This window comes from Gaeumannomyces tritici, assembly GCF_000145635.1.
Source record: "Gaeumannomyces tritici R3-111a-1 unplaced genomic scaffold supercont2.2, whole genome shotgun sequence".
NCBI classification, from domain to species: Eukaryota; Fungi; Ascomycota; class Sordariomycetes; order Magnaporthales; family Magnaporthaceae; genus Gaeumannomyces; species Gaeumannomyces tritici.
Genome location: NW_008804546.1, coordinates 5,925,867 through 5,933,538, shown reverse-complemented (window position 1 = coordinate 5,933,538; position 7,672 = coordinate 5,925,867). Strand labels below are relative to the sequence as shown.

At 54.7% G+C, this 7,672-nt stretch overlaps 3 protein-coding genes across 3 annotated transcripts; all 3 read right to left on the bottom strand.

Annotated features, from left to right (window-relative positions):
• Nucleotides 1-698: 698 nt before the first annotated feature.
• GGTG_04564 (hypothetical protein) lies at nt 699-3,572 on the bottom strand. The gene has a single exon (XM_009222361.1). It carries the CDS (start codon nt 3,443-3,445, stop codon nt 1,100-1,102), a length of 2,346 nt encoding a protein of 781 aa, XP_009220625.1. The 5' UTR covers nt 3,446-3,572; the 3' UTR covers nt 699-1,099.
• A 276-nt stretch (nt 3,573-3,848) lies between these two features.
• On the bottom strand, nt 3,849-5,155 carry GGTG_04563 (hypothetical protein). Its single transcript, XM_009222360.1, has 4 exons — nt 4,986-5,155; nt 4,877-4,894; nt 4,585-4,791; nt 3,849-4,522 (listed from the first exon to the last, which is right to left on the bottom strand). The coding sequence occupies exons 1-4, from the start codon at nt 5,028-5,030 to the stop codon at nt 3,923-3,925; spliced, it is 870 nt and encodes a 289-aa protein (XP_009220624.1). The 5' UTR covers nt 5,031-5,155; the 3' UTR covers nt 3,849-3,922.
• Nucleotides 5,156-5,299: 144 nt separating this feature from the next.
• On the bottom strand, nt 5,300-7,108 carry GGTG_04562 (hypothetical protein). Its single transcript, XM_009222359.1, has 4 exons — nt 6,556-7,108; nt 6,458-6,479; nt 6,331-6,389; nt 5,300-6,260 (listed from the first exon to the last, which is right to left on the bottom strand). Exons 1-4 carry the CDS (start codon nt 6,989-6,991, stop codon nt 5,335-5,337), a joined length of 1,443 nt encoding a protein of 480 aa, XP_009220623.1. The 5' UTR covers nt 6,992-7,108; the 3' UTR covers nt 5,300-5,334.
• Nucleotides 7,109-7,672: the final 564 nt, after the last annotated feature.

Genomic DNA, 7,672 nt, shown 5'->3' with positions numbered 1-7,672 from the left:
ATCCGACTATTTATTATTTATTTTATTTATTTTATTTATTTTATTTATTTTATTTATTTTATTTATTTTATTTATTTTATTTATTTTATTTATTTTATTTATTTTATTTATTTTATTTATTTTATTTATTTTATTTATTTTATTTATTTTATTTATTTTATTTATTTTATTTATTTTATTTATTTTATTTATTTTATTTATTTTATTTATTTTATTTATTTTATTTATTTTATTTATTTTATTTATTTTATTTGTTACGGTTAAGCCTTTGCTTTTAAGGTAAAGCACTTAAGGAATACGAAACAGTAACACGTAATTTAACAAATTAAAGGGATTTACAAAGTATTTTAAATGCGGTTTAAATGCTTGCTTTAAGGGATGCTTAAAAGCTAACTTAAATTAACTAATGCCAGTGCATTTATTAAGAGCTATTTAGGACAGTAAGAAACTCTTCCTTCTTATACTACTTTGTGGTCCTGCGGACTGTTGTTAATACGTGTGCCTTGCAACCGTATCACCGGTGCTCGTGATGATGCGTATGATACGGTCCCGTACCATACGCATCACCCTGAAGTCACGTGACCAGGGAGGTGGGGTGACCCCTCAGCTGGCTGGTCCTTCCTGGGCCGTGGTTGTTGGTTGTAACATTATTGCGTATGCGTTGCATAAGAGAGTACAGAAACACTTTAGGAGAAGCGGGGAAACAATGGGCCGTTTGGCCAAATTGGGGAATTATTTCAGCCTCCACCTTAGCTGAGCTAACTACTCCTATTTTTTGCCTCCAACGGCAAACATACAAATCGGCTAGACGGGCACAGTTCACATCGTTTTCGTGGGCCTTCGCAAGCTATTTCAGGCAATTGAGACTACCCTGTTTTTGTGACTGCGAAGGCTAACTGCTGCACTACCACAAAGATCACATCCGTCCAGGCACATCAAACGCAGTTGCCATACTGCGTCCCTAATACGCATCATCCCCGGGACAGACCCCTCCGGCTAGAATCGGGCTAGACGTTGCAGCCATCATTACCATCATCCTCCCCAATCACATCTTGCTCGTGGTTATACGCGCTTAAGCACAGCCTCGTGTGCAGTGCATCTAGTACTCATCCTCCTCCTCATCCTCCTCCTCGGATCCAGAATCTGGGTAGCCATCACAGCGGCCATTGCCATTGTCCTGATCCTCATCATCGTCCTCATCCTCGTCATCCTCGTCCTCGTAGCTGTGACCGTAACCACGGCGCGCCGGGGCAATGTCAACGGACGACTCCTCATTGTCAGACGTGAGGTCAATGGGGTTCGCCCGACTGTGCATGCCGAGCTTCTCAGCCAGGGTCAAGGGCCTGCTGTCGTCCTCCTCGTCATCTTCATCCTCTTGGCTGGTATCACTATCCTGAATCTCCTCGCTTGAGTCGTCATCTTCCGAATCCGACACCACCACAGCGGGGACTGCCTTTTTCCTCTTGGGTGGGTTGACGGGGGCTGCGTCCGCAGCGTCGTCCTCCGAGTCGGAAACCGTGATGGTGTGGACCGCTCTCTTCCTCTTGCGTGAGTTGACAATCGCTGCATCGGAATCCTCATCCTCGCTCTCAGAGTCCGGCACTCGAGGACGTCCGCGTTGGAGCCTCGGCGCATCCTCTTCAGAATCGGTAGAGGTGTCGTCCTCGCTGTCAGATACCACTACCTGTCGAGTCTTGACTTTCTTGGCCGGGCGCGCGTCCTCAGCGTCGTCATCGTCGTCCTCGGAGATGATCTGCCTAGCTTTCCGTCTCTTGGACGGACGCGGACTCTGACCCTTGCCGTCGTCGCCGTCGCCAACTTCGCTGCCACTGCCGGGGTCAATGGGCGAGAACCCGCCAAAATTGTCGGCGTGGTCGTGTGGGAGGACGAGGTCGTCATCCTCGTCTTCCGAAATGATCTGCCTAGCTCTCCGTCTCTTAGCCGGACGCAAATCCTGATCATCTTGGTCGTCGTCGCCAACTTCGCTGTCCCCCGTAAGGTCGACAGGCGAAAATCCGACAAAATCGTCGGCAGGTCCATGGGAGAGGCCGGCGTTGTCAGGGTTGTCGTCAAGGTCGTCAAGGTCGTCGTCGCCATCGGCCGCCACCGCCTCGGAGTCCAGGAGGTCGCTCGTCCCTTCAAAGTCGACGACGGGGCTGTCGTCAATGAAGTCGTCCATCTCGCTGTCATACTCGTCATCGTCGTGGCCCGAATCTCCACTCCGATCTTCGTCCGAGTCTGAGACGGAGTCTCCCCAGCTCGACGGGCGGGCGGAGGGATGGTCAAAGTCGGCCAATCCGGCCTCCACCATCCTCTCAAGTCCGAAAGCGCCTGCGAACTCCACCATCGGCAAAATTTTGATGCCGCGACTGCATTCTGGGACCAGGTCCCACATGTCGCCATTCATTGCTTCGAAATCCAGCAGCAGGTCGCTTGTATCCTTGACCTCCATAGAGTCCTCCATGCCGGGGCAATCCAGATCAGGCCAAGCTAGATACCTGTGGTAATGGTGCGGGAAGCCAGCCTCGTCGAGCTCCGTGATACCCGTGTCGTAGGTTCGAAGTGGCAAGCTGTAGTCAAGCTTGCGAAAGCCACCCGAAGAGCTATGCATCTCGTAGATGACCTCGAGGTTCGGAAACGACCCCAAAACGGCCCAGGGACCGGTCCAATCGGTGGAGGCCAGGGCCGTGGTTCCAATAATGTCGTCGGCCGAAATGACCAGCTTCTTGATCCTGTCTGTGAACCCTGGGATGGCGAAGTCGATCTTATACATCGGCTGGTCGCGGTCGGGGTGCAGGAACTCATGCCGACAGTCACGCCAGAGGTTGACGAAGCTGATGGCGACGAGATCCGTCTTTGCGTCAAACGGCACCGAGTATTCGGCCATTTCTCCACCGTACAGCAGTTGATCGGGGAACTTCTTGCGAACGATAGCTCGGCTCTCATGGTTCACGCGCGTGGCCCGCATGACAGGGAGCATCTGCGCGTCGAGCCCGGGGGTGGTTATCGGAGTCCAGTAGTTGCTGTCTGCGAAGGTGACCTGGAACTCCAGGACGCGGGGGCCCTGAAGGACCGAGTCGAGGTAGCACTCCCAGATGAGTGCGCGGAGCTCGGGCGGCAGGAGCGAGAACTGCGGGAAGTCGATACCGTCCCAGAAGCTGACGGGCGCAGTGCCGTCGAGGAGTGACTGCTCGTCCGACTCCTCCGCGTCGTCGCTTTCCGACTCGCTGTCCGCCTCGGAGGCCTCGATGTCCAGCAGGCCACCGAGGTCGCCACCAGCCTCGGAACTGGACTCCTCAGCCTCGGAAGGGGCCTCCTCAGTCTGGGAACTGGACTCCTGTTCGTGGCTGCTGGACTCATCCGGACCGCCCGCCGAATACCCGCCGCTCACCCAATACTGGCGATCGACCGCGTCCGAGGACGCGCCCGAATCGTAGGTAGGCATTTCTTCAGTGCGCAGTAGGAGCGAAATGCTGAGCAGCCTTTTGTTACCGACAGCAGGAAGAAAGTTGGAGATTGAAGGTTGTACTAGAAGTGGTAGATGAAATATTGGCAAAAGTTGTGCGCTGTCGACGTTTGTGAGGGAGCAAGCCGTCAACTCTGAGAACCTTGGTGGTGGCACCCACCCTTGTCAGCGCGGACCGCGACGCGACCACTTTAACCTTGGCCTAAAATGGTTAGCGCAGGCCGAACAATGCTAGCTTTCAGGCCTTCCATTCAGCCAGGTGGAGCACTGCCAGAGCGATGCGAGCTGAATAGCGTGAATAACAATTCGATGTTGGGGATCGATGAACAGTCACACAGGCAATGATCAGATTGAGATTACGCACCCGCCGGCTGGCTAGAGTTTGTGGGCATGCATGCGCCTATTGTTCGTATTCAATATCTCAATGGAAGACAATAAGAGTCTCTAAGTCATTTCTCAAGGCGCCGGGCCTCGGTTGCCTATCACAAATCTAGGCCTCGAACGAGCCCCACCATCCGCGAGATCGAGCGAAGCTGTCCTAAACACCGAAGTCGAAGACGGCACGTGCTGGAGCATGACCCCGCTAGTGGCGCCCACGCCCGGGCCAGCCGAACACCCAGACTCAGGCCTAGCCTCCGACGACGCCGACCGTAGCCGCGCCCTGACCCAGGGCAGAAAATTGAAGTAGCCGCCGGCCGTAAACACGCCTAGCCAAAGCACGAGCTCGGTTCCGTAGATGACCATTCCCAGGACGTCGAGCTTCGGCTGAAAGAAGACGGAGGCAAGAGAGAAGACGTCGCCGGCGGCGTCGATGCCCACGAAGAGGAACGAGATGCCGCGCACGGACCGGTGCCTGTATATGTCCCAGTAGTGCCGCAGGACGCCCGCGGCCAGCAGCACAGCCGACAGGACCGCCATCAGCGTGCTGGGCCAGGTGAGGTGGGCACCGGGGCTTTGCTTTGCGGCGCGCAGGGCGAAGACGAGTCCGATTTGGATGCCGGCCATTAGGCCTGCTATCGGGATTGTCACTGCTAGGCAGCGAGAGATGGGCCAGTGCTGGATCGTGCGCAATGGCGTCAGGAAGGCACAACATGGTATGGAAAGGCTGGGGGCTTTACCTTCCAGTCGTAATAACAACACTGCGCCCATGTGAGCAAAGACAGCAGCGTCAAGAGCTGTGGCTGTATCTGCAGCGCGATATTAAAGTTTTCGGTGATATTGTATACTCCGAGGGGGATTCCAGCCCATGCCCAAAGCATCATCATCGACGGCTGAAGGCCGATGGTGTTGTGGCGTCGGTAGTTTAGCACGATCTGGGGAATAAGCTAGATACGGGTACGAATGTCAGTATGCCTACAACAAAGAAAAAGAGACAAAGCTACGTCGGCTAGGAGATGACAGAGGCCATACTTGAATAGACCAGCAGACCTGTGAGGTTATGCGAGTCGAATCGTTAGTAGGGCGAGCAACAGCCCGGCTGCTCACTTGATGTGGCGTTTTCAGGGCTCGGCGGACTCACAGCCCCTAATGTGCCTAGCAGATTCGCGGCAATGGCGTTATCCATCTTGGCTAGACGATAAACAAGACCTTTCTCTAGATCAAGTAATGGGGATATAATCTATAGTGTGCATCACGTATCCTACACGATACGGTACCAAAATGGAGATCTCTAGCTGGTTGACATTTGCTTGCTCCATTCGACGACTGCCCCGCGGGTGGACATACGCTCGTTGCGCTAATTATATAATGCATGGCCACAGCCTGAGCTGTGGGTCAAGGTCCACGCACGGGCAGCGCACGGGTCTGGTGGGATCTACCGGGATGCATGCAGGGCGGGGTGCGGAAAGGGGGTAAAATTGTCAAAGTATCTACAACGAAACATTGCTAATCTCAAACGTCTGCACCTGGTTCTTCCGGAAAAACGACCAGAACTTGCTGCCGACCATGCGCGTGTCGCTGTACTGGACGTAACGCTCGCCGGAGCCGATCATAGTGCTCCAGCGCGGCACCAGCGCCCCGTCGGAGCCGGGCCGGCTGAAGCGGGACAGGTCGAAGTTAAGGTATTGGTCGTTCTGCCAGTTGACGGCGACGATGACGAGCTTGCGGGCGGCGGCGTCGTAGGCCGCCACGTTGTACTCGCCGCTGTCGAGGATGATCATGCCGGGCCGGATGTGGCGGGTGAAGAGGGCGAGGACGTAGTGCTTCTGGTTGACGGCGCCCAGGCGCTTGGCGTTGTTGTCGCCGTCGACCGTGCCCCAGCCGCCACCGTCGATCAGCTGCCAGTACACCCAAGCGGTCGGGCGCATCCAGCGGAAGTCGAGGATCATGTTGGACACCATATCGGCGCCCGAATCGTCACCCCTGCCGTACTCGCTCTGCCACAGCCGCTTGCCCGCGCCCGTGGCCGTCTCGTACAGCTTCTGCCGGTCGCCGCCGCCGTACTGGTAGCCGTGGACGTTGACGCGCCCTATCTTGGCAGCCGCGCCCGAGGAGATGAGCGACCGCATGGTCGACGTGGCGCCGTCGTAGCTGTTTTCGTCCGACGCCGCGATCATCTGGTCCTGCAGCCCACGCTTGTCCATCTCGGCACGCAGCATATTAATAACGGTCGTCTGTGTCTTGACGTCGAAATGGCAGCCCTCCTGCGTGCCCGACTTGGCGTTCCACCAATCTGCGGAAGGTTCATTGAAAGGTTCGATCGACTGGAAGTTGATGCCCCATTTGTCGCGCGCGTACTTGGACACCGTTGCCATGTAGATGGCGAAGTCATTGTGATTCCAGGCCTGAAGATTGTCTGCAAGTCAAGATTTAGCAAGAGAATCTTCAAGATGTCGACAAAAAAAAGGCGGAAATAAGATCTTTACCGTTCTTCCCGTTGTCAGCGCCCGCTGGGTTTTTATTGGTAAGCATCCAGAACGGTGGACTAGGCGTGTCGTTGTTAGTAAACCTGTCCTCTACCAAGGCTGTCACGGCGGCGCGGGTAAAAATTACCTGTTCGAGAAGAGTTCGAAGACTGATTGGGGTGGAATATATACCCAGTTAGCTGCCTGTATTGCCATTCATATGTTTATGGGGTCAGTAACACTGACCCTTGACACCACGGTCCCGCGCCTTCCACATCATGTTGCGCTGGTTGGCGTCACGGAACCAATCCCAACTGTTTGACATTGGGTCGGCGCTGTTCCAGTCGAGCCAGTAGCCCTCGACCAGACGGCTAGGAATCATGGCAGGATTTGTGACCATGGACACCCCGTTGGCGGGCTTGTTGCTAGCGGCGCCGACATTGTATCGCACAATATTCAACCCGAGTCCGGGGGCGGACTGGCCGTTGAAATTGATCGTGTTGCGCGAGAAGAAGAGGTCAGCCACGTCGTCGCGGTCGCCAAAGGCTACCGCCCACCAGGCCAGCGAGGTGCCCCAGCCCTCCCAGACACCCCATTGCCCGGTGGTGAGGGTGGTTGTCAGGTCGGCGGAGGTCGGTCCCGCAAGGGCGAGCAGGGAGCAGAGGAGGCGTCGGGACAGCATGATGGCCGTGTGTTCGCGAGCACAAGCTGAAGCCCGAGAAGCTCAAAGGGACGCATCGCTAGACGGAAGGGAAAGCGTCCCGACTTTGTACCTAAAGCTCCACGTCGCCCTCGGCACCTATTTCCCCGTGTGCATTGCAGACGGCGGTAGCGTTGCAGTTCGCTTAGCCGACAAAGGCGGGACTGGGACGTCGCGTGCGCACACGTCGCATTACACACGTCCCTAGCAAATGAGAACCCCCGCTTGCACTGCTTTCGCCTGCGCCTCCTCCTGCCCGATCCGGCGACGGCATCAGAATTTATTGGCCTTGCTCGTAGTTCTTTGACTGCTGATGCTCTGTTCCCCATATAGGCCGTAGGAATCGGAATCGGCAATACTATGGGATAGCCATTTCCAGGTCAGGAATGGGTAGGAGAAGAAATAAAAAGAGAAATAAAAATGTGAACTAGCAAAGCTAATTTTTTTTATTGGGACGTCGTTTTTTCAGACCACATACCACTCACCAACTTATTGTGAATTTTAGGACCGGTGTTTCCGAAATCAGTACTTGCCCAGGTTGGTATCAAAGATCAACCTTTATCGCGCGCCCACGAAACCTCTTGGTACAACCGCGTGATGCAAATCGGACTGCCTCTAGGATTGATGCCAACAGCCACTGGAAGCATTGTTGACCGAGCTTCC

What these genes read in the sequence shown, in the direction of transcription:
- GGTG_04564 (XM_009222361.1), bottom strand. Translation starts at nt 3,445, where the DNA reads ATGCCTACCTACGATTCGGGCGCGTCCTCGGACGCGGTCGATCGCCAG.
- GGTG_04562 (XM_009222359.1), bottom strand. Translation starts at nt 6,991, where the DNA reads ATGCTGTCCCGACGCCTCCTCTGCTCCCTGCTCGCCCTTGCGGGACCG. An exon ending in TTCGAACTCTTCTCGAACAG is followed by an intron (nt 6,390 to 6,457) that starts GTAATTTTTACC and finishes CGACACGCCTAG; the next exon opens with TCCACCGTTCTGGATGCTTA. An exon ending in CGCTGACAACGGGAAGAACG is followed by an intron (nt 6,261 to 6,330) that starts GTAAAGATCTTA and finishes CTTGACTTGCAG; the next exon opens with ACAATCTTCAGGCCTGGAAT.
- GGTG_04563 (XM_009222360.1), bottom strand. Translation starts at nt 5,030, where the DNA reads ATGGATAACGCCATTGCCGCGAATCTGCTAGGCACATTAGGGGCT. An exon ending in GTTGTTATTACGACTGGAAG is followed by an intron (nt 4,523 to 4,584) that starts GTAAAGCCCCCA and finishes CGCACGATCCAG; the next exon opens with CACTGGCCCATCTCTCGCTG.